Source organism: Salvelinus namaycush, chromosome 19 (assembly GCF_016432855.1).
Source record: "Salvelinus namaycush isolate Seneca chromosome 19, SaNama_1.0, whole genome shotgun sequence".
Classification (NCBI taxonomy): Eukaryota; Metazoa; Chordata; class Actinopteri; order Salmoniformes; family Salmonidae; genus Salvelinus; species Salvelinus namaycush.
The window spans coordinates 35,719,285-35,743,662 of record NC_052325.1 but is presented as its reverse complement, the minus strand read 5'-3'; the positions used below and the strand labels follow the sequence as shown (position 1 = coordinate 35,743,662).

The 24,378-nt window shown below is 46.1% G+C and overlaps 1 protein-coding gene across 1 annotated transcript; it reads right to left on the bottom strand.

Annotated features, from left to right (window-relative positions):
• Positions 1–1,061: 1,061 nt before the first annotated feature.
• On the bottom strand, positions 1,062–24,048 carry efnb2a (ephrin-B2a). Its single transcript, XM_039014128.1, has 5 exons — positions 23,216–24,048; positions 13,612–13,895; positions 5,014–5,106; positions 3,949–4,050; positions 1,062–2,421 (listed from the first exon to the last, which is right to left on the bottom strand). The coding sequence occupies exons 1-5, from the start codon at positions 23,326–23,328 to the stop codon at positions 2,015–2,017; spliced, it is 999 nt and encodes a 332-aa protein (XP_038870056.1). The 5' UTR covers positions 23,329–24,048; the 3' UTR covers positions 1,062–2,014.
• Between the last annotated feature and the right edge of the window lie 330 nt (positions 24,049–24,378).

Here is a 24,378-nt window from a genome sequence, read left to right as displayed (position 1 = left end):
GAAATAGATATCAAATCATCAAAACCCTAGCTTGCATAATGTGCACTTTTATACCATAATATATTAACGTTAACTTCTCATTACCGCCTTTCTGACAACACCTGTGCTCTGTGTCTATCATAAATAAATTCTGATTTTTTTTCAGATGTTTTTTTGCCTTCCTTTTTTGTGTTTTCAAATGTCCTCCTTTAAAATGTACACCTATTTTGTTACAAAAAATTATAATAATCAAAATCTCACAATAAGGAAATGCTAAAGATGATGCTTGAAAAACAGTGACAATGCGCTTTGATGTCCCTGTGCTTTTTAAAAGTTGAGTATGAGAGCACCAGTCCACCTGTTTCGGGCCATTTGGGGGCCTCCGGGGCCCTTGCTGCCCCTGGGAGCAGACAATACAGTACCTAGAGCTGTTTTAGCCAGCGGCTGGGTTAAACTCAACTAGACCTGGGACTCTCTTATCTTTACCTTTCTTCAATGTCTCGGAAACTGCAGCAGTAAGGCAGGTTGGGATATCTGATTGCCTGTACTTCCAGTTTAATTAACACCTCTTAATATTGTAAAGTCCTATCTGCGGAAAATTCAAGCCAGCCCTCGCTACTGTTATCCCTTTACTGAAGGGATACAGTCTCTCTCTCTCACTTTCTCTCACTCTCTCTCACTCACTCACTCACTCACACTACCACTGCCACCGCCACTCTCTCCCTCTCTGTGACTGACTGCCTGGGTGGAAGGATATCAGGGGGGTTAAAAGTGCTGCTCTATTGTTCGCTTAGCTCCCACACCCTTCCCAGAAGCCACCTGGCTAGCCCTGACCCCACAGAGGGGGTATAATGAGCACCCTATACCCTGACGGGGTGGAGCCCGCATAAAACCCCTCATCTTCTTCTCCCTCTTTAAGTCCTGCTCTCTGCTCTCCCAGTCCTGGGTTGCAGGGTGTGTGTGTGTGTGTGTGTGTGTGTGTGTGTGTGTGTGTGTGTGTGTGTGTGTGTGTGTGTGTGTGTGTGTGTGTGTGTGTGTGTGTGTGTGTGTGTGTGTGTGTGTGTGTGTGTGTGCATCACATACACCATCACGACATGAGCTGCGACAATACCACATCACAAAAAAATATATATCTGCAAGTTCAACAATACCAGCACTGAAAACCAGAAATGAACCAACAATATGACACTACGGAAAGGAATCATGTTCTTTTACAAACTTTTTTTTCAAGTAACAACTTTAATGAATCTTGACGCTAGAAAATAAAAGGTGTCTTCGGACAATGAGGGAAAAGTGGGCTGTAACTAGTACGAGGACCTGAACAGTTCACAATGAGTGAGAGTGGGTGAGTGTGTGGGTGGGTGGTAGGGTGAGTGGGTGGGTGATGTCCATGTGTTCGTCAGGAAAGTCCCAGAGTGGATATTTCCAAATCCCTCTTGTTTTTTTCCCTTTTCCGTCATTTAATCCACAAAGTGTCTCTGGCCAATGAGGAGAGGGACTGACTGACATTACTGACATGAGTTCATGGTTGGGCCCTTCCTTCCTTTTCCTCTTCTAATCTCTCTGCCATCCCTCTCTTTCTCCCTCCTTTGTCTCTTCCCCAGCAATAGTCTCTCTCAGGGAGAATACCAGGGTAGGATATCGACTCCTCCTCCATCTCCTCTTTTTCTCTCCATCTGTCCATCCTATTTCAAAACAAACGCGTCGGTGCGTCTTTCTGTCTCTCCGTACATCCGTCCGTCCACACACAAACACACGCGCTCGGATCCCCCAGCGTCAGTCGTAGTGCGCAAAGAAACTAAGCTACTGTTAGAGGAGAGGAGCGGAGAGGAGGGATCCCCAAAAAGCCCCAGAGAGCAGCAGCAGCTTTACTCTGTGAGTTCTCCAACGAATCCCAACAACGAAGAATAATAACAGGAATAGTAAAGTTCAACAAGAAAAACAACAGAGATGTGGGGAAGGAAGGAGAGATAGAGTGTTCTGGGGGGCGTTCACGGAGGAGCGGTGCCTGGGGGGAGGGGGGGTGGAGCTGAGCTCAGACCTTGTAGTAGATGTTGGCAGGGCTCTGGGGGGGCATCTCCTGAACAATGTACACCGGGTGACCGTAGTCCCCGCTGACTTTCTCGTAGTGTGGGCAGAAGACGCTGTCTGCAGTCCTGAGCGGGATGATGATGTCACTGGGCTCCGAGCCGTTGTTGTTGCCGCTGCCGCCCCGTTTGGGCGTGGCCAGTGTGCTGAGGGACAGCGTGGTGGCGTGCTGTGGCGAGTGCTTGCGGTGCCGCCGCCGATACTTGAGCAGCAGCACAACCAGCATGATGATGATGATGATGAAGATAACGCTGCCCGAGGCGATGCCGGCAAACAGGGCCACTTCAGAGCCAATGACACTGGAGGATTTCCCGCCCGTCCCTTGGTCGCCCTCACCCTCCCTGTACGACGGACCTGAGAGGAGAAAAAGGAGAAAAGAGAAACAGAGTGAGTGAAAATCTTTCTAAAACAGTGTCAGGTCATACAGATTGAGAGTGGCATGGAGGGAGGGAGAATGGAGAAAGCGAGGGTGGGGTCGTAGAAGGATTAGGGGTCTCCTTCCAGTTTTATCCTTCCATTCTCTCTCCCCCCCCCCCCCCCCCTCCCTCTCTCCCTCTCTCCCTCCATCTTCATTATGTCAGAGTGAAGGTGAAAGGCAGGCGGACGGAGCACAATGACCAGAGAGTAAGGGCTCCTTTCACACAGCTCTCCCCTTAAGGTCACATTCGATCTCTGGTCTATTCAAATACAGCTGGTGGTCAATACGGCCTTGGAGCTACGGCACAGCACAGTCCCACATAGCACAAAATGGCTGAAGTGGGTTTTCAATGCAGTAGCATGTCAATGAAAAACATGTCAAAATGAATGTAGAGACATTCCTTTTCTACTTACGACTAAGTCCACAAGGAAGTTGATAGTATTATACGATGAAGCAACATTCACTGTAAAACCCAAGCAAGCTGTGTCATCTCTATTAATAACAACGACTATTGTATACATCCAGGACTCAAGGGCAGGTCGGTTCCCTTCCCCTCCTAGGATAGGGGCCTGGGAAGCAGGATTACTGTGTCTCCCTGTCTGCCTCCATTCCCCTGAGGGCTAGTGCTGGAGCTATGGTGGATGGCAGTGGGCCCAACGCAGGTACCCTTCCGTTGTTTTACAAGGGGATTATGCTGCCTCAGACACTTTGCTCAAACCACTGACGCCCATATGCTCCTGTTCCGAGCCGAGGAGGAGGGATGAGGTGAAAAAGGAGGGGAGAAGATGCTGAGGTCTGCAGATTGGGGTGCCAACGCGGATTTAGTGGCGAGCTGGCAGATTTGTGCGCCGGTTGTCAGAGGGATTTGAGTGTGAACACAGAAAGGTGGGGCTAAAGGAGCCGCGCCCTCGGTAACAGGGCAGCGAGCGTCTCTACGCCTCCACCGCAGCAGCGTTTATATAGGTCAGCTTGTTTTCACTCCTCGACTGATTTTTTCCCTCAAAATAAAGTTAATTGCGGAAATTGCGGGTCTGGTTTTCTTTGGAGATTTTAACTGCTATTTAATAGGAGAGATAAGAGCGGTCAGTGTGTGCCTGCGTGTGTGTGAGGAGAACAAGTGTGAGTCTGTGCTCCGAGGCCGGTAATATGTTTGATGGCGATTGGATCATTTTCCTGAAAATGTCACTTTGCGGACAGGAAGTGGGGCAGGGATGGAGATACTGTAAGTTTGGGAGCCCAGCAGAGATGCCTATCAGTTTTATAGGCAACTTTCAATTACCAGGAGAAGAATTGCTGACCTTTACTTCCTACGCTTACCCACACACTCACACACACTCTCACACACTCTCACACACTCTCACACACATGCCCACAGACACTCTCCACCTGCTTTTACTGAAACGGTCTTAGAAAGGTAGACCTGAATGCCTGATGATTTCGTAAGTCTTTCTTAGCACGCTTACCTTTCTTCTCCAGCACATCGTTTGGTTTGTATGACTCCTTGTCGGGGTGCTTGGGAGGGTATCTGGTGGGGTAGTCTTTGGGTGAGATAGGGTCAGAGGGATCTGGAAGACATAGATAAGGAACACAACTATCAGACACAATGGACATGGATGATTCCCTTTCACTGTGTGTGTGTGTGTGTGTGTGTGCTGTGCATATGTCTCGCACAGTGTGTGTGTAGCATCCTTGCACGTGTGTGTGTGTGTTTGTGTTGTGTGTGTGTGTGTGTGTGTGTGTGTGTGTGTGTGTGTGTGTGTGTGTGTGTGTGTGTGTGTGTGTGTGTGTGTGTGTGTGTGTGTGTGTGTGTGTGTGTGTGTGCACAGCGCTGCTCTTAATGAAACGCAGCACTCCTGATTAATTCCCTGACCTTCAGCAGTTTTCAGTGAGCTGCTGCTGTTGTGGATGGCAACCTCAGGAAATTACCCCATTGGGTGGCGAGGCAACTGATTTATGAATAATCATGGTCATTAACTACCGGCAGGTGCCGGGCGGCGGGTGTCGCCACAGAGGACAGATGTGGTGTGTGTGTGTGCGTGTGTATGTCAACTGGGGACATTTGGTCAACTGGGGACATTTTGCTCGTCCCCAAAAGGTCAAATGCTATTTCTAGGGTTAAGGATAGGTTTTGGGGGTAAGGATAGGGTTAAGGTTGGGAGAAAATAGGATGTGTGTGTGTGTGTGTGTGTGTGTGCGTGTGCGTGTGCGTGTGCGTGTGCGTGTGCGTGCGTGTGCGTGTGTGTGTGTGTATCCATCTCCTGATCCATCACAATTCAGCTCCATTAAACCTGGAGGCCCACCACCTCTCTCTCTTTCACTTTGTCTGTCCTAAGTGTCATGGAGGCTATTGGGCTGAATAATGAAATACCTCACAATGCCTCAGATAACCTCACTGTGTGTTATGCAAATACAGTCCAATACAATTTTCACACATTCTATCAGACTGTATGGTTATCTGTTTATAACTATACGCCACCAGCACTCACATACACTTACAAATGTCGTTTGAATGAAGGAGTGACACTCACTTTGTCCCACTTTCATGATTATCTTCATGGACTTCATCTTGCACACCCCTCCTTCCTGGTTCTCCAGGCCCTCCATTGTGCCATTTGATGTTGCTGTGAGAGAGAGGGGGGGGGGGGGGGGGGGGGGGGGGAGGGGGGAGAGAGGGGGAGTTAGCATTAGCCACTGTGCTAACATCATCGCAAACAGCAAAATAACAGTACAGTGATATGTACATTAAGTCTGTCTTGGGCTGAACAGCCATATTTGAAAGACGTCAGGGAAACGTTGAAAGCCCCTAACAAGCGAGTGATTTCTTTTTAATAAAGTCACAATCCATCCCCTCGCCACCCCAGTCACTCCAAACTGCTGCCAGAATATTCCACGTAGCCCACGCCTCCAAAGTCAATTAGCTTGAGTAATTGTGTTTGTAATATCTCTAACTGAGCTGACTGGCCCAGTGGAACAGCCAGTTACGGAGACAGAGAGAGACGGAGACAATCGAACAGGAACAATAGGTGCTGAGACACAGGAAACTCTACAGTGGCTTACAGGACATTAACACGTACGACACTCTGGAGAATGCTACAGTGGTATTAGAAGAACCAACTACTGCAAATACAACTCTCAGACACTCCCCTCTAACCTAAACCTGCTGAAGGGTATAGAAAAGAAGAAAAAAAACATGAGGAAATAAATGAATAATAAAAGAGAGGGAAATAAACAATCGCAGGAAAGTCAAATGGGCTTTTTTTCCCCGTTGAAGGCGAGATGAAAAGGCAGTGAAAACAACTGAGGGAATGGATGGAGGTGCTAAATATTTCAGTAACCCTTAAATATAAAAGAGCTTAAAGGGTTTGAGAAGCTGTTTAAACAGCGGCAAGAGCAGCAGAAGTGGTGCACTAAACACTGTGTTTTGGGGAGCGCTGAGCAGCGGTGAGCAGATGTCGGAGAGCGGATATGAGGGAGGCGAAAGACGTCCCACATGTGATAGAGGAACAAAATGGGCCCCTAAACAGATGCTGGGAGGACTTTTAAAGACAGAAAAGCAGATTAGAAAATAACATTAAAACGCTGTATACAGATGTAGCCTGCACACCCATGGGCAGAATCAGTAGACTGTGACTAGCTACACTATAAGCAGTGAGTGCTGCTCTGTGGATATAGCCACGGCATGGACCTCCATACTGATTTCACACTGGATCTCCATGCCTGGGCCTATTCTCTCCCAAACCCTCCCTGCTTCAGCCTATTCTCTCCCAGTCTCTCACTTCCTGGGCCTTTTCTCTCCCAGTCCCTCTGCTGCCCCTAGAGGCAGCGGGTGGCATGGGGAGTTGGGAGAGGGGGCTTGTGGTCTATCAGGTCAGTAACACAGAGGCTAACGAGCAGCCAGGGCTTAGCGGGTTGGCCTCCCGCCAGCGTGCAGTGGCCCGCATTCAATGTTCCCCCCTCCCGCTCCTCTCTCTCTAAACTCCCTCCCTCTGTCCAATGCGCTCTCTCTCTCTCTCTCACACACTCTCTATCACTCTCTCACTCACTCACTCACTCACTCACTCACTCACTCACTCACTCACTCACTCACTCACTCACTCACTCACTCACTCACTCACTCACTCACTCACTCACTCACTCACTCACTCACTCACTCACTCACTCACTCACTCACTCACTCACTACACCCCTCCCCTCCGCAAGAAGACAGGCGCCTCACAGCCTGCTCCCTCCCTCCTACCACCCTCACTCACCCCCCCCCCCCCCCCCCCCCCCTCTCGCCCGCCTTGCCCCTCACCCCCTGTCCCCATCTCTCCCACCCACACCTCCTTGCGCCAAAGCCTTTTCATCAACCGGAAGGGAATTTAAAAGCAGGTGCTCCTGTGCTATCCCTGCGAAACCAGCGTTGAAAAAAATTCGGCTCTGTACTGCCCACTGCTTTCTCTAGCTGTTATTTTTTACATTCCTCAACTTCAATCACTTTTATACGTACATTTTGGACTGGGATGGAAATGGACCGACACAAAGAGACTGTTTACAAGGACTGTGTTTTGCTTTCTATCTCTCCCTCGCTCGCTCTTTCTCCCTCTCTCCCTCTCCCAAGCCAACCTATGGATTTTTGTGGTGGGACGACAAGCACATTATGTGCAAAGCTTCTTAAAACCTTGTGTGTTCTTGTGTGTGTGTGTGTGGGGGGGGGGGGCACACACAAACACAATGGTGTATGCGTTACATAGCTCTGTTTGTGTTATCCTGTATTTTACTCATTATGAGATGATTATAATATTGCTGATAATAACAATGTGTGTGTTTGCGTGTATGTGTGTGTGTGTGGGTGAGTGAGTGTGCGTGCGTGCATGGGTGTGTGTGGGTGAGTGAGTGTGCATGCATGCATGGGTGTGTGCATGTTTGTGGATAGCAGGACAGGGTGCAGGCCTGAGGTCTCAGGATGAACTGCAACAGCAGGCATATCTAGGTCTTCTGTCCCTCCAATACCTCCAAGGTGCCCTCTCTCTCTCTCCTCTCTCCTCAGCCACTCTTACAAAACCCCTTTGCACCACAAACACACACCCAAACAGTCTACCCCCTATAAAAATGTGACAACATAGGCTGCTAAAAGTAGTGGCCCATAGGCACAGCTCTAGGATCAGCTCATCCTCCCCAACTCCATACCTTAACCATTAATACAAAAACACACAAAACTGATCAGTCTCTGGGTGAATATTCATTCCTACTGAGCAAAAAGAACACAACCTACCCCCTAGTTGGCTTCCTCGGCAGTATGGCAGGGGCTGGAGGCTAGCAGCAATGAACTGGTTAAGAACAGAATGGGATTTTTGACTGGCCTGCCTGGCTACCTGACTGCCTCGTTACTCTGCACTGGGCTGTTTGGCAGGAAAAGCTAGCTGCTAGCTGTAATCCCTGTGCTAAAGGAACGTCAGGGAGGATAGACTTCGCTCATACATGCCCCTCACAAATGGATTTTCTTCCACCACCAGCGCCTTACAGAGCGCAGATAAGACTTAGCTAGGCAGTGAGAGAGAGAGAGAGAGCGAGAGAGAGAGCGAGAGAGAGAGAGCGAGAGCGAGAGAGAGAGAGAGCGAGAGCGAGAGAGAGAGAGAGAGAGAGCGAGAGAGAGAGAGAGAGAGAGAGAGAGAGAGAGAGAGAGAGAGAGAGAGGAAAAGAAAGATTATTCCATCATGCCCAAAGATGAGAGAGTGGTTCGGCTGCTGCTCGACCTAGCCCAGAGAAAGAAAAAAGAGTGAGAGATGGAGAGGACGAGAGAGGGAGGGAGCGGAGAGAGATGTGACGTGTCACTTTTCCTTCAGGCCACATTCACTCAAATGTCCTTGCGGATTTAGGAGTCCATTTTGTCATGCTAACTCTTTTAGCTCTCACTCAGGTTGCATGTTTGCTGAGGCTAGTTCCTTTCAGAGCACTTCCAAAGCATTCTGTGTTAAACCACAAATTCACCGCGTGCGCACACACACAAACAAACCACCGAGGGAGATGACTGATCAAGAGAAATCCCACACTGGAAATGGCTAATCACCTCAGCGAATAGAAGTGACAGCTCTCACACACCCACGACCAATTTAGACGACACACAAACACATACTCTCAAACAGCAATACACACACCAACACAAACTCACAACATACAGCAGTAAGTGTGACCAAACGTTCATTGCTTTGAAGGCTTTTTTAGTGTGTGTGAAACACTAACCAACAGAAATAGCACTGCCATAAATATCCCAAACTCTCCTAATTCTCATCTCTCAACCACACACTACAACTAACTCCCTTTGTCTCGATAGCACCGATACTTCAAAGGCTATTGTTAATCATTCAGCCCCTTAACTCCATTTATTTGTTTTTATCAAATCAGGAGACTGAAAAAAGAATCTGCCTCTTTAATGAGCGCTATTCAATTGTGTGTTTCAATCAAGACCGAGGATACAGACTTTCAGCACTTAACTCAATTTCCCCGCCCGGCTAATACAGCTCCTAGTAACAAACCCCCTCTGTGCGTGTGAGTGAGCATAATTAACACACCACTCTGAGCCAATGAGGAGCCATCAAAACACAGAAATAGAGTGAGAGAGAGAGATAGAGCGGTAAAGAGAGAGAGGTAGAGTGAGAGAGAGAGATTCAGCTATGGTATAAATTACGCTCTCTCTACTTGCTGTGGAGCATGAAGCCATTGTCATGGCGCTGGGGTTGTGGGATAGTTAGCGCTAGTCAGTGTTGTGTACCTTAATCTCCTGCGACAGAGGGGGCAACCTCTCATTCAGGCCCACCGTGAACCCCCAGAACAGGCCGGGGAAAGGCAGGGTCAACCCAAATATATACCAACCCCCCTCCCTAAACCCCCCCATCACATCTCAGCCCCCCCCCCCCCCTCCCGCTCCTCTGATGTCTTAATATGGTCATGTAATAATATAGTCATTAATCAGACATTCATCCAGAGAGACTTCAATAATATTCACATTTCATCAATACGTGTGGCCCATGTGGCAACCAATCCCCCCAAACCATCATCTGTCTGTGTACACATACTGTCCTACGGTTGAGAGGTTGGAGCGAAGTTGCGACAGTAGGAAATCCCCTCAGTGCATGCGTATAATAGAGACTGAGAATAGTTCTTTTTAATCTATTTTCTATTTTGACTGACAAATAGGTGATTAAAATCTTAATGGAATTCCCCCATGCAGCTCCATAAATTCAGTCAAATATTCTGTCTCTCTCTGTCTCAACCCCCCCCCCCCCCCCCCCCTCCATCCCTCCTCCCCTCCCTATTTAGCTCATGTAATCATCTTGCTCACTAAGTTCCCGGCTGCAGGCAATGCTGCCTACCACAATCACATCAAACTCATCTGCCTCCAACTGGAGCAGCATTGTAGCCCAGCTCTTAGAGAGTATGCTGCTCTAAAAGGCATACATACACACACACACACACACACACACACACACACACACACACACACACACACACACACACACACACACACACACACACACACACACACACACACACACACACACACACACACACACACACACACACACAGAGACACGGAAAGAAAACAGAGCACACACACATAAAAACAGTGCATTCTCCGGAAGGAAAAACACAACCCACACAAACACACACACACAGAGTAAAGCAAATACGTACATAGTGTAACAATGTAGCTTTCAAAATACAGAAATCTGGCCCGTATGATGCATTTTGAAAACTTGATTGCTGACTTGAGTCCCAAAATGCAAAACATTTTGGGACTATATTAACAATGAACTAATGAAACAAATACCAAAAGATCGTTTTTGGGAGGAGTTTTCCTTTAAGGTTTATGATAGGGTTAAAAGAAAATCTCCCAGTGGGCAGTATTAAAATTGTATGCATGCAAAAGGCATCTCTGGAGACCTGGACAAACATCTAATACTGCATTTGATGTGGTGTGACCATGCTGAGAATGCACAACTACACTGACAACCAACTGCGTGCACACTAATAATTCCATATTAAACTGATTATGGCAATAGGCCGAGTATGACATTAGTCATGTAAACACCTTATTCTGCTTATCATAATCGAAGTAAAGTAAGCATACGTCAATTAAAACATCTGGTTTTATGAGCAATCCTTTGAATTACTAGGACACGTAAACAGCTTAATTGCCGTTCAAGTAGTGTATTTGATTTGATCTGCGCATGTGTCAGCACCGGTAGCCTCCCTCTTATGCGCGACTGAAGGGAGTTTTGGAAAAACTGAAAATATGCATCTTAGAAAAGTGTTTTCATGTACAAACACACAAATGTCTGAACTCAGAATCAAATATGCTTCACAAAAATACCACGGCCGCTGTGGTAGAACGTTTATTTTTGATTGGCCATTTTCTGTGTCTATTTAAGTGCAATCAGGCGGCCTGATTTCAGATGTGTCCATGCAAACAGGACTAATAGGGACGTCGTTCCTCTTGCAAAGCATGTAAACGTTTTAAACAAACGATTATATAAATCTGACTATCCACAATAATCGTATTATGGTCCGCATGGATCCGTACTCAAAAAGAGTGGGTCACGTTTAGTTTATGAGAGGCGGGTTGTGATGTGTTTAAATCCAAAACATTATTTGAGACACAAATCGAAGAGCTAATGTCACAGTTGTTTGAATAGAGCCTGAAGGGACGTTCCCCTTGAGTCTGTGTCTGAGCTAAACACAGCTAGGCAGAGCTAATCCATTCGGTTGATTCAGAGATCCCATTGATGTGGGCCAAACTGATTAAAAGCAGAAATCAGGATTAAACACTCTTTAATTAATTACTTATTGAGTGCCGCTCACCACCAAAAACCCAATGAAAATCCCAAGTGAACTTTTCCAAGGCGGAATTGGTCACAGCTCGATGCATTTTTACTGCACAACTTATGCCTCACACAAAATACACAAACACACAGTCTCACAGACACGGTCACATTTTTCCGAGGCGGAATTGGTCACAGCTCGATGCATTTTTACTGAAGAACATATGCACATACACACACACAAAATACAAACACACAGTCACACATAGTTATAAAAAATGTTTTGTCTAAAATAGCCTTTGTCTATTTAAGATCTCACACCAAATAGACAAAGGCAAAATTCGCAGCAGAAGTCATTCACATAACCACATTTAGCAAACACAAACCTACTCTCCTTCTTCCCTCCTACACACACTCACATTCATCCCTCCATTCCTCCTTGTTCTTCTCTGGCCCCGGTGCTAGGGCTTGTGATGCGGAGGCTGTGTTATCTACCTACTGTATGCATATACATGCTGCAGTGCAGTTCTGCCTTGCCTTCGTGCTTTTCCAGTTGCAAGCCTCTAGCTAGCTACCATGCTACTGAACAAGAGGCAATTAACAGCTATGTGAACCCATGCTCGGCTGGAGAAATGGCCCCTTTCTCTCTCCCGGCTATACATTAGCATCTGGGTAAAAAAAAGAATAGGAGAGGTGGGAGGGATGGGGCATGGGGGGGCACCATGAATCTGCAAGTGCAGCAAAATTGGATTTTCTTCCTTTTCTTAAAAGAAAGTTTGAATAGAACTTCTCTCTCATCTCTCTCTCTCTCACACACACACACACACACGCACTATCTCTTTCCCTCCCTCTCCCTCCCTCTAATCTAATCGGCTTGCAAGCCTGATTGAGTGTGCTGGTGTTTGAGAGGAGAAATGGTGTGAGTGTGTCAATTTGAACTCTGAACTGAGAGAGTTTCTGTGCGATAGAGAGGGATAGACTGACAGAGAAATGGATAGATAGAGAGGGCTTTGTTGACATAGCTGCGTAGTGTGTGTGTGTGTGTGTGTGTGTGTGTGTGTGTGTGTGTGTGTGTGTGTGTGTGTGTGTGTGTGTGTGTGTGTGTGTGTGTGTGTGTGTGTGTGTGTGTGTGTGTGTGTGTGTGCACGCTCTATGTAACCAAGTATGTGTTTGTGTTTACCTTTTTCTACACAGCCCTAGCTGTGGAAGCCAAATAGAGAGATGTGCTGGGCTCATCCCAGGGTGTGATCATAAGCAGCATTGGAGACGCAGAATGAATAAACAGCAGCATAGCCTCATTAATAATGAACGTTGTGTTGAGGCAGGCGGCTGTACTGTACTGTGTAGTGGCTGCTGTAGAGGTGGGGGGGTGTGGTCTCTCTCTGCATCACCCTCTCTCTGCCCTGCAGGTAGCTACTGAGGGAGTTTGATCAACCCTTTGTAGTCCCCCCATCAACCCTACCACCACACACAGACCTGTTTATACAGCTGTGTGTGTGTGTGTGTGTGTGTGTGTGTGTGTGTGTGTGTGTGTGTGTGTGTGTGTGTGTGTGTGTGTGCGTGCGTGCGTGCGTGCGTGCGTGCGTGCGTGCGTGCGTGTCAGCTCATCGGGTCCTTTACAGTTCATCTTAACGTAACACAGTGTCAGAGGTGAGACGTTCAAAGCCTAGCCTGCTGTTAGAGAACACAACCCATGTGTCTGTGACCCTGGCATAACATATTGAACTGTGACTGTTTACCTAACACTTTGCACGTGTAGGTGTCTGACGGGTAGTTCAACACAAACTATATTTACTAGTCTCCACTACAGGCTACTGACATGGCTAGCTTGCATAAAAACGTGTTCCATCTGCAAACTTAGAGGACTCTATTTACTAAGCTGACTGGGAAACAGTTTCTATTCGTTCAATGTATAAATGCTAGCCCTCCTTTCCTTCTCTTCCATCCTCTCCTCCTCTCCAGTCAGTCAGAAAGAGGGCCCTCCCCTGGTTTGACAGCTCACAGATGGCAGTGGCAGAGCCACCCAGATGGTGCTGTTCTCTCCACCCCCACCCCCCCACCCCCCCTGTCAGCACACCACAGATGGTTCAGTCCAACACCCATCTTTTAAAACCTGGGGGTTGTCACAGCATCACAAAGTATGAAGACACCCTAGTAGCAAGGCACCCTAGCCATGATCACACAAGAACTGGAAACCAAAAATCAGTCATCTTTGCCTAGCAACAGCAATACCTAAGTGTGATTGGCGATCAAACAGCAATGAGTGCTCACGATAAAATCAGAAAAGGAAATGCGCTTGTATGTGTGTTACTATGAGGCACTTACAGATGATGTAGTAGTCTTTCCCTCTGAAGAACTCCAGGCCCCACAGGTTGGGGCTGAACTCCTGAAACTTGAGTGTGAACTTGACATCCTGGTCAGGCTTGTCACAGTTGAGCAGCGGTGTGTCAGCCTTGGTGATGGTGCAGCTCTCCAGCTGCTCCCTGGGAACCATGTGGATCTTGTAATACTCCACCCCATCACGCACCCCTCCATCCACCCGCGGGCACACTATGTCCAATTTATCTCCGATCTGAGGATATAACACCAGGCCCTGCCCTGGCACGAATCTGGAGAGAAAGAGATGGGAGAGGGAAGGAGAGGGGGGGGGGGGGGGGGAGACATGGGGGGAGAGGTAAAAACCAGTTCGATATGGTCAACAATTGACCTCTGGTTCTAATTCATTAGGTATTCAGTATTTGTGCACATTAATGAATGTTCCTTTCCCAAAAGAAGGCAAAGTCAGTTGAATTATTGATGAGTTAATTACTAATTAGCTTCATCAATCCAAGCGACGATGAAAGATAATGACAGTGTATAGCAGTTGTTTCGGGCAGAAGTGACCCCAATATTTCAGGACAAAGTCAAAGAAGTGTTTAACACTAATCTGGCCGTGATGGAGGGAACGAGTAATTACACCGATAAAGGACGAGAAGACAAAGAGATAAAACTCCTACACACTATCAGGGAGATGTTGGCGATACCGAACGTCCCCGTGTACAAATTAGGAAGATCTTGCTCATAATAAAATAAGACAACTTTTCACACAGACATTCACACCACGCACACTATGCCTAGAGGCCTGTTTCCTACTTTTACTGCTGGAGTTTCATTCCCCTACCCTCTGAGGTAAATTCCCCCTAAATGCAAAACATGAAAGTTTAGGAGCTTAGTGGAGAGCCCCCTCCAGCATTCCCTGCCTGGCTTTCCTCTTCTCTCCTCTCCGTACACAGTCGGAGGCGCTACCTCAATTCATGGTGTTAACTAATCTGCCCCGTGCTTGAATGAGAAAGGAAATGTTTTCCAATGTTATCCTTGAAGTACAACAGGTTCTATCCAAAATACTGGAGGGAGGGGGGGCATGAGAGTGGCAGAGCAAAGATTAAAATACAGTTAAATACAGTTGAATCTGAATAGCTATAAGGACATGTACAGAATAGGCTTAAATGCTGAGGACCCCTTGTTTTTTTATCTGAGTACTACTGTATTTGAAATCTTATCCATTGGCTTGGGTCTATCTGACACAGTGTTGTGTTAACCTCTGGAGGGGGGTCACAATACTTTGACCCTAATGTTGGGTCTATATGGGGTCTATATTGGGAGCTAGAGAGGGACACACACAGTCCTCAGGGGTCGCTTTTGCTTTCATTTCTCACTCCCGCCCTCCCAATCTCTCTCCCTCCCTTCTCAGCTCCTTGGGTTGTGTGTTGGATTGTGCTGGCAGAGGGATCATTATCTTCAGTTACCTCTGACCCCTCAGAGAGCGCATGAGGAGTTGAGACTAGGCCATCAAGGGTGATTATAAAGCCTAAAATACAGCACTTCTCTCCTAATGGAGGGGAACACACACATACACACACATACACACACATATTTTCCCTGACTACAAAAGCATGAGCAAACTTGAGGAACTTGTACGCAGGGGAATGGTGGCAGCCATTGTACTCAGACTATATTCCAATTAACAGACAGTTATAAGTAATACTAACAGTGCAAACTGCAGAGCAATGCTACAGACAATCACTATTTACAGGCTAACTATACCCACTCTTTCTGAAACAAACACACAATCACATACTGATCTAGGATATTAATTTGAGCCAGTTTGATACAGCAGGAAAATAGTCCTGCAGCAACACGAAATGTGAATTATTATGTGGATTATAATAAATAACATTTCTGTAGGAAAATCAAGTGGAAGTGGAAATTTCAAACTATAGAATACTTTTTGAACCTCAATATACAACAAGTTGTACATTTCCTGCATTGCAGGAAGTTATCCTGCAACATGGTGATCAAATTAAGATCCTACATCTGTAATATCTATTTTTCTCTGTCTCTCACACACACAAACACCCCATGTGCACAGTTGCATGCGCACACGGCCAGTGTGCTTATCTAGGGCGAAAGAGTGTTGTGTGTCCCCTGGGGCGCTACTCAGCAGCGGTACAGTACAGCATGTCCACTGAGAGCCCAGAGAGAGACGGAGCTGATGGGAGACTAAATGTATGGATGTAGTATCATCATACTACTACAGAGGAAGGGAGGGGTCAAGACAGAGAGAAAGAGAGAGAATGAGATAGGGAGAGAGCGAAGGAGAAAGGCCCACAGTGGCTTCAGGGATGAGGAATGGAAAATGGAGATATGATTGTAGAGCTGAGAGATATATAGAACAATTATTGTGTGTGTGTGTGTGCATGAGAGAGAGAGAGAGAGAGAGAGAGAGAGAGAGAGAGAGAGAGAGAGAGAGAGAGAGAGAGAGAGAGAGAGAGAGTTGACGGGCCAGGGAAGTAAGTGTTGAGACGTTTATCTCCATGGCTGATCTAGCATGGCTAAAGCCTGTGGCTGGTGCGGAGGGCGTCATGAGCGTAATGAAAACACTACTGCACAAAGAGCTAGACATCAGATCACTATCTCTCTCTCTCTCTCTCTCCCTCTACTTCCTTATCTATCTCCTTGCTCAGTTTGTCCCTTGTTTGGATAGTCAGGATCGAGGAAACAGTCACTGCCCACCACTGCTTTGTGCTTTTGTGCGTATGACTGTATGACTGTGTGTTTGCGTATGAAGGTGAGAAGGTGAGACTTCTCCTCCCGCCCTCTGTCCACTCCCTTCACACACAAGGAAACTTGCACATTCAAACACACACACATACAAACGCACACACACATTCACACACACAATGACGTAGTCTGTTTAAAGATTTCATTCGAACCTCTACTGACAATACTATCGGAGTCAGCATCATACAGCATTCTCATGGAACCACTTAACTTCCCTTTAATACTAGTGGTATGACTGCATGAAAGCTATCTCACAGGGAGTTGTACCTTCAGGAGATTAATATAAACACCTCCACACTCACTCACACAGAGAAAGACAAATACACACTCACACAAATGTCTTCGGTCAAACACCTGACCAAACACACACACACAGTAGGCTACTCGACCTCATCCTTTTTCTTCTCAGAATTTTCATTCAAAATGGAGATCTGCCTTCCCCAGGTGCAGAAGGACACAGAGAGAGAAAGAACTGTCTTACTCTGAGACAGTTACATTTCAAAAGTGGGGGGGATATAGAGAAAATTAGAAAAGAAAAACTGAGAAATTGTCTGCATATACACTCGTTCTTTAGTATCCCTCCATCACTCCCTCCCTGGGGTGTCCTGTGCAGAGGTATCTGTTTGTAACACACACCCGTCCCCCTGTCCCTCCCACTGGCAGCCATTAGAACAAAACACCAGGTAGGCAAGGTCACCTAGACGGGTGAGGAGACAGAACCAGACATTACAGCTCCGCCTGCCCTGCACCTCAACACAGTCATGACAGCTCCCGCTCAACAGCTGCATCTCTCACACCCCGGGTACAGACCAACGGGAGAGAGAGCGAGTGGATGGAGGGCGAATAGTGTGATGGAGAGAAGGGGAAAAAAATGGAGGGAGGGGGTAAACAAGTAAAAGCCTGTCCTAGCTTCTCGTGTTAGTAAATGGCTTTAAGGCACACTTGCCCCTTCACCCCTCCTCCTCTCCCTTCCCTCATCCCTCCTCCCCTTCCCCCATTTGTCCCTGTGAGTGACTGAGGTTCTGTGGGTCATAAATATTTCCAGGGCTGTGCTTCATGTGGAAGGGCCAAGCAGAGTGCTGTACGAGGGCCACTATACGGTGTTTATCACTTGGCTGTACTGCTGTTAACAAGCCCACCATGGGCCTCCACACATACATTATGACCTGCTATAATCACAGAGGCTGGGCCATAGAGAAAGGTATGGGGATGGAGAGGTGAGGGGGACAGGAGAGTGTGTGAGTGTGCATACGTGACGGTTTGTGTGCATGGACATAAAGAAGAAACTTAAGTCCAACCCTGTGGGCATGGAGTATGTGTTTGTGCATGCATACGTGTCAGTGTGCAAACGTGCATATGTGCGTGTACGTCTGCGGGCCTACCCGTGACATACAGGGTCCGGAGAATATGCACAACAGCGCCCACCTCAGGAAAAACAGAAGAAAGTGATCACAACCCCTCCTATACCCCTCTAATCTATTACGTTTGTTCTTGAATTACATACGACCCTGTCTAAATCTACTGGTGTTGGGCTCGCCACAGCCTGGAGAAAAGTCACAATGTGGGTAAAAGCAAAAGTAAGAGTGTTGCCTCAGTTCGGGCAGGCGACTCTCCTATAAACCTACTGTCACTCCATTTGGTGCCGAGGTGAGAATAGCCACAGGTGCCTGCTCTTACTACAGCTCTCTCTCTCTCTCTCTCACTCTCTCCAAGGATACGTGACAAAAAAAAACAAGAGCCGGAGCACAGGTGGGTGAGACACGAAAGGGGTCTTGACAGTAAATCAACGAGCTGACATCTGTTTTCCTCATATATCTTATCCCCCCTTCTCTCTCTTTCAACTTTGGTGTCTTTTTTAGGGGGTGCCGTGGGAGGATGGGGGTGAGGTTTCGGGCCGGGGAGGGGAGAGTGGTGTTTCTTCTTCCTGGGGTTATGACCGTCCCATCTGCTGCCAGTAAAAACCTGTAAGATCTATCCTTCACTTCTGTCTTTCTCTCTCTCGAAATCCTACATTTCTGCTCTCTCTCTATCTATCTTTCTACGTATCTTTCTTAAATCCCGGACTAGCTATTTGTGTGGCCTGCCAAGAAAACAAATACCGCCATAATGACAGCCAAGACATAATCCTGTCCCAATAGCCTCTGCTCCTCAATCCCAGAGTTCAAAGAAAGCCCTGAAAAGAGGGAGGATAACAAAGGAGAGGAATATAGAACAACGGAAGACAACACAGTGGGAAGGAGGGAGGGATACAGCAGTGTTTGACTTTTAATCATCGGCCCACTATGGATATGAATTAGTCTAGGGGGACAATGAGACAAGACAAGGGATAGAAGGAGTTAATCCACCCACGCTGTAACCTCTTCGCCCTTTGTCGGCCGAGGGGACAGTGGTCTTTATCCCTCCTTAGTAGACTGCCACCCTATCCCCCCCCCCCCCCCCCCCCCCCCCTCTATGTCTCTCTGCCTTCGGCCCTAACTTTCATCCACTAATCCAGGCCTATGGGGCCATCCTCAGCCCACCCATAATTACCCCACAGCCCCTACAATTGTATATGAAAACATAAGGCAACCACCTGCAATAGGACCTTGAGTTTGCTCAACACAATGTTCACATAAACCTTTTGTTAAGCACCCTCCGATCCTATCGCAGCTGGGCGCCTTACAATTGTACGTTGAACCAATGTCTTTTTTTTTTTTACAGTGTAGGGGCCCACGCTTCTCTCCTTCTCGCTTTACCTCTCTTTCTCTCAATCTCTTTCCCTTTCCCTCCCTCCGACTTTCATGAATGCGACCTTAATCATCAACTTTTCTTCTGGGCGTTGTCATGGGAGACCTGTCTATTGAACCCTACCTCTCAGTACAATGTGTTAACACAGGATGATTTCACTCTTCCCCCCCCCACAATCCCTCTCTTTCTCGACTCCCCTTTTCCTTCTCTTTCCATTTTCTCTCTGCAATCCCAGCCCGAACCCGACCCACCCTTCCCCGATAGACAGAGAGCTAAATTAAAACAAGGGGATTTTTTTGTGTATTTTCTTTCCTTTGAGAGAGATAGAGGGGGGAATAGACAAAATCAGTGGGGACTCCCTGGGTAGATCGTGATGGGGTAAAATGGTAGAGGGCGAGATGGGGTGGGGAAGAAGGAAGGCAGCATTACAACGTTCAGCCTGCCCTCGTCACTCATTCATGATGGATATACATCTCTATGCCCCCTTCCCCTCCCTCCCCCATCCCTCCCCCCTTTCTCCCCCATTCACAAAAGAACTGTGCCTGCCTGCCTGCTACAAAGGCCCGGGATTCTATGTAATCTCTTAATGAACTGCACTGGAGAAGAGGGACCGTTCCCTCACATAAACCGTGTAAAGCAGGCCTCCCTTTTGTTTCTCGCACCCAACTACAAAATGGATTACTAGAGGAAGGAGGCAGGGGGGTGGCCGTGGCATGAGGGAGTAGGGGCGCTAGTCTTTCTGGGGAGGCTCAGGCATCAGTAGTAAAGTAGTAAAGCGTAAACAACAATGAGGTTTAAATCGACACACTGAGGGCCCTATGGTGTGAGGAGAGAGAAAGAGAGAGTGAGAGAGAGAGGGAGAGAGAGATTGTCAGACTGAGGGAAAATGAGAGAGAGAGAGAGAGAGAGAGAGAGAGAGAGAGAGAGAGAGAGAGAGAGAGAGAGAGAGAGAGAGAGAGAGAGAGAGAAAGAAAGAGAGAATAGCATAGCTCCGGCCTTCTCCACTCTCTCAGCCTACACACAAAGCCATTGGACTGGCCTAAAGGCAAGGCAGAGCAAAGCATTTTAACATCCCCCCCTCCCTGAATACTGAAGAAGAAAACTACTCAAACTACTAGGGAGAGAGGCTCTGTTCAACTTATTGGACTTCAATAAGACTTCAAAGATTCTTTATTGAGAAAGGCATATCATTGAATAAATGTAAATATAAATAAATGTTTTAATGACAATAAAGTAAAATGTTTTATGGAACCGGTATCTTTCATGACAATCTTATAGCACATTTAAGAATTTCAATAGAGAGATAATGAGATTAGGCATTCAAAATACATTTAGAGGCTGTATTTCAAGGCCCACTCGACAGTTTGATCCCATATGACTAGGTAGGCCTATTCCAATGATGTAAAATGTATTTAACTTTGTAATTCTGCCAGCAGCATATAGCAAAGTTGAATTAGGCTACTCATGGTCAAAGGGTTAGTATATGACCAGAGAATAACGTCCCCTGACCTGATCATTAGCTTTGAACTCATCACCCAGACAGAACGTAAAGAATGTGCAAACACGCTCATTCCAACGCTAGAACACACGCTAATTCAGTGGAATGCCCGCTGTCTTTGTGGGCCTAGTAAAGGCCTATACTTGCTTCGAGGGTAGACACTTTCTGGGGCTATTTTCAAAAAGAAGAGTGACATGCCACATTAAATGACACATAGCAATTTGAAAGGCATACTTTTGCTGCTATAAATGTGGCATGTGTTCCATTTAGAACGTTCCCTTTACAGAAAAGAAAAGATAGGCTATTTCTACAAGCACATAGGCCTATATATGCATGTATTGTGGAGGTCTAGGCCTGCTAAAAACATAAAATAGATTAGAATAGGCTTTGACATACGTATAGGCTAGGCATATGCCAACCATTTATTAATTCGGCTATTGTATTATCATTATTTGAAGATTTTAACAATTAATAATGTATTTTATTGATGATATTTTTACCCTCAATAGACAACAATGTGCCACAGCGGAAGGTTAAAAGTTGGCCTAAATAAATTCACACTATGCCTCGAGTGGTGTGTGACCAATTTTGACTTTGCGACTGGCCTATCTAGCAAAAACCGCTTTTACCTCTGCCTCCAGGACAAGATTCATCCCAATAAACATGAACCTGCAAACGCTTAATGCAAAGCAGGTGTCATTGCGACTTGGTGTAGCCTATTCGCATCAATCGTCTCGCATCCACGCTACAGACGCACTCAACTCCAAACCGTGATCTAAGAGTATAACCACTGCGAGTGCGTCTCATACCTCTGTGCAACCTTGTATCTCCATCTCACACACTCGAGGCTGGTGTAATGATTTCAAAACATGTACAGTAAATATTGTATAACATCGAGAGAGAGAGAGAGAGAGAAAAAATATATATACGTATTTGGTAGTGATTTATAAGCGATTCAATGACAACGACTTCTGCCAATCCTTCTTCATGATCATCATCATTCCTACCGAGTGCAAATGGTTGTTGCCGCCATCATTCCACGGCCAGAAAAGCCTACATGCAAAAGCCAGACACCAATCTATGCATGCGGAGCAACTCTTCATTAGGATCCATGCTCAAGGTAAAAGCCGAAATCCTCTAATAAATTCCGACGATAAACAGTACAGCAATAAGGCCAACAACGCCATCAGAACTCACAGAGGTGAATCCACAATCTGATAAAGGAGAGAGCGCGCATTCATAAAAAGGTGATTATCAATCATTAAGAAATAGTAACAATGGACACCTGTTAGACTTTCTATCGTAACGTTCCCGATACCACTTGTTTCATATTTACTTATCTATGCCTGTTTAGGAGGGATAGTTAGGCTATATTTGCAAGATCCTTGTTGAATTGAAGCCAAAAGTTAAATTATTAAGCGAGTTCGAGTTTCGCCGTGACGAAATGGGCACAAAGAGGAGAGCCCACCCATTGGGGTTTGACCCCCTGAAATTCCTCGTCTGAGGTTGCAATGTTTAATGCATAATTCAACTCTGGGGGCTATTTTCTGTCCGGTTAAATTCCATTTTCATGGGGCTGACTAGAGTTAGTGATGGTTGCAAATGAGACCACAAGTTAAAAGGGGATATAGGCCTTCTGCCCTTAACGTTTTCAGTTCAATAGTAGTGACTCATATTTCATCCCATATTATGCCATTTTTACTGTAAGTAGATACTTAAACCAAGTATTAATTTGGACTGGGCCCCTACTGTAAATTCTGAAGTTGGTTAGGCCGACCAAACTAAAAAATGTGGCCCATAGAACAGCTACATCGACTAAAACTAATGTCAACAAATATGATCCAACTTTCTGTGAATAATTTACAATTACAAATAGGCCTTATGTGAATATTTATTTTGATATAGGCTAATAACATTCGGTTAAAAAGCCATGGATGTATTTAATTGGTTATCCAAAGTGAATGTATAATGTAATGTATTCCATTTAGTGCGGAAAATTAAAGCAATGAAGATAAAAAATGAAAAGGCTTTATCATATGCCTCTTTATCATATGCCTCCATTTGAATTCAAATTATTTAAATTGTACGATTTTCCATAATTTGGTGAAGTAGGCCTGACTATTATTGACCAAGAAGAAGTGGGGCGTAATATTAATTCCAAAGTCAGTTTGGCTCAACATGCTATAACCACATCTTGTTGAAAAGCATCCGTTCTCCTTGGTGTGCACAATTTACCACTATGCCATCTACAGAAGACACACGAAAACTAAGAATCTTCTAAATACCTAGCATTCATCATCTCACTATCAACATCGCGCCTATACGTGTACGTTACCACCATCGCCCCGTGCGCGTCCGTCAGCGCAAACCGGCATCTCAACGCAAAATCACCCCATTAAAATGGATATCAATGAGCTGTTCTATCACTTTATACGTTAAGAGTATTAGACCTATCATGTCAGGTAGCCTATTTCTATAGAAACCTCTGTAATAAAATAACGTCACAAGTCATATTTACAAAAGTCACGGACAGCGCTAAATAGTGTATTTTTGGACATATTTTCCCCTTGTTCAATGAGTGTGGACGACGCGTGCTTCACTTACTTGGTATTTGTTGTGTTCCAATATATGGACTCCAGAATTATCGCCCGGGACAAGTTCACCTTGCACGCAATAAACAAAACTCCAAAATAATATCTCCACATCGAGTCCCCCATTATTGCTGTCTTCGGGGAGGGTCACAATCCGTTCCGAAATGATATGTCCAAAAAAGAGACGTGAAACGCACAAGAGAATGACCGAGGCAATTAGACTCTATATCCCGATCAAATAAGCTAAAAAGTGACGAAGAAGCAAATGCGTACGCCGATCAAATATAGAGCATCTCCAAGAAACCCTTTATAAGAGCTCCTCGGGAATACAAAACCAGAGGCGCACGGCAGTCTTTCATACAGAGAGTCGAGAAGAGAGCGCGTTGATATTCTCCCTCAGTGAGCAGACCTTAGCACCGGGTACATTCCTTATAACAGAAAGGCGACCCGTGTCGCCGCCGATGTCCACTTCCACAAGCGCAGACGCAAATAGCCTATTAAATCCCCAGTTTGTCGGGTTCTAGGTAAACCAGCCAAGGTACCAATCCAAAGTGCGTGAGCTTCTCTCGAATAGCAGCAGACAAGAGAGAGAACGGCTCGAGATATAGTATTCCCCTTTGAGCTGGTGGTGTGCAAACTGGCTGCAAATGAACTGTGGATGAGAGTAGAAAAATTAAGAAAAAACGATGATATCTAATGAACAAAAATAAAAATGAAAGAAACCAAATCAACTCAAATGAAAGTTATCATACTATGGGTCCCTTTCGGTTGCAAAATAATTGCTGTGGGTTGAATCCTGCAGATCCGAATGAAATGCTTGGCGAAAACGTAGGGATGCTTGAATGCAGCGCCGAGCCTGGATTGCAAGTAACTGCAAGTGATCTCGACTCGGAATATTTGGCAGAGCTTGTTTTACAGTGACTCCGCCCACGTTTATGTTCATTGGACAGCTCTCCGAAAGTCAATAGGAATACTCCTGTCAATCAAACGAAGCAGCTCGGCAACTGGTTCAACTGCAAAACAGCAGTATTAGCTAATGGAATAGAATTGGAGAAAGCAGTCGAATCACGTTATATTGTATCAATAGGACTAGTGCATTGACCAAGACGGATATTTTATCTAAAAAACGGTCTTTAAAATAAAGTGCAATAGGCTATGCATGACACTTACTCAGTG

What these genes read in the sequence shown, in the direction of transcription:
- efnb2a (XM_039014128.1), bottom strand. Translation starts at nt 23,328, where the DNA reads ATGGGGGACTCGATGTGGAGATATTATTTTGGAGTTTTGTTTATTGCG. An exon ending in TGGAACACAACAAATACCAA is followed by an intron (nt 13,896 to 23,215) that starts GTAAGTGAAGCA and finishes CTTTCTCTCCAG; the next exon opens with ATTCGTGCCAGGGCAGGGCC. An exon ending in AATCATGAAAGTGGGACAAA is followed by an intron (nt 4,051 to 5,013) that starts GTGAGTGTCACT and finishes TATGTCTTCCAG; the next exon opens with ATCCCTCTGACCCTATCTCA.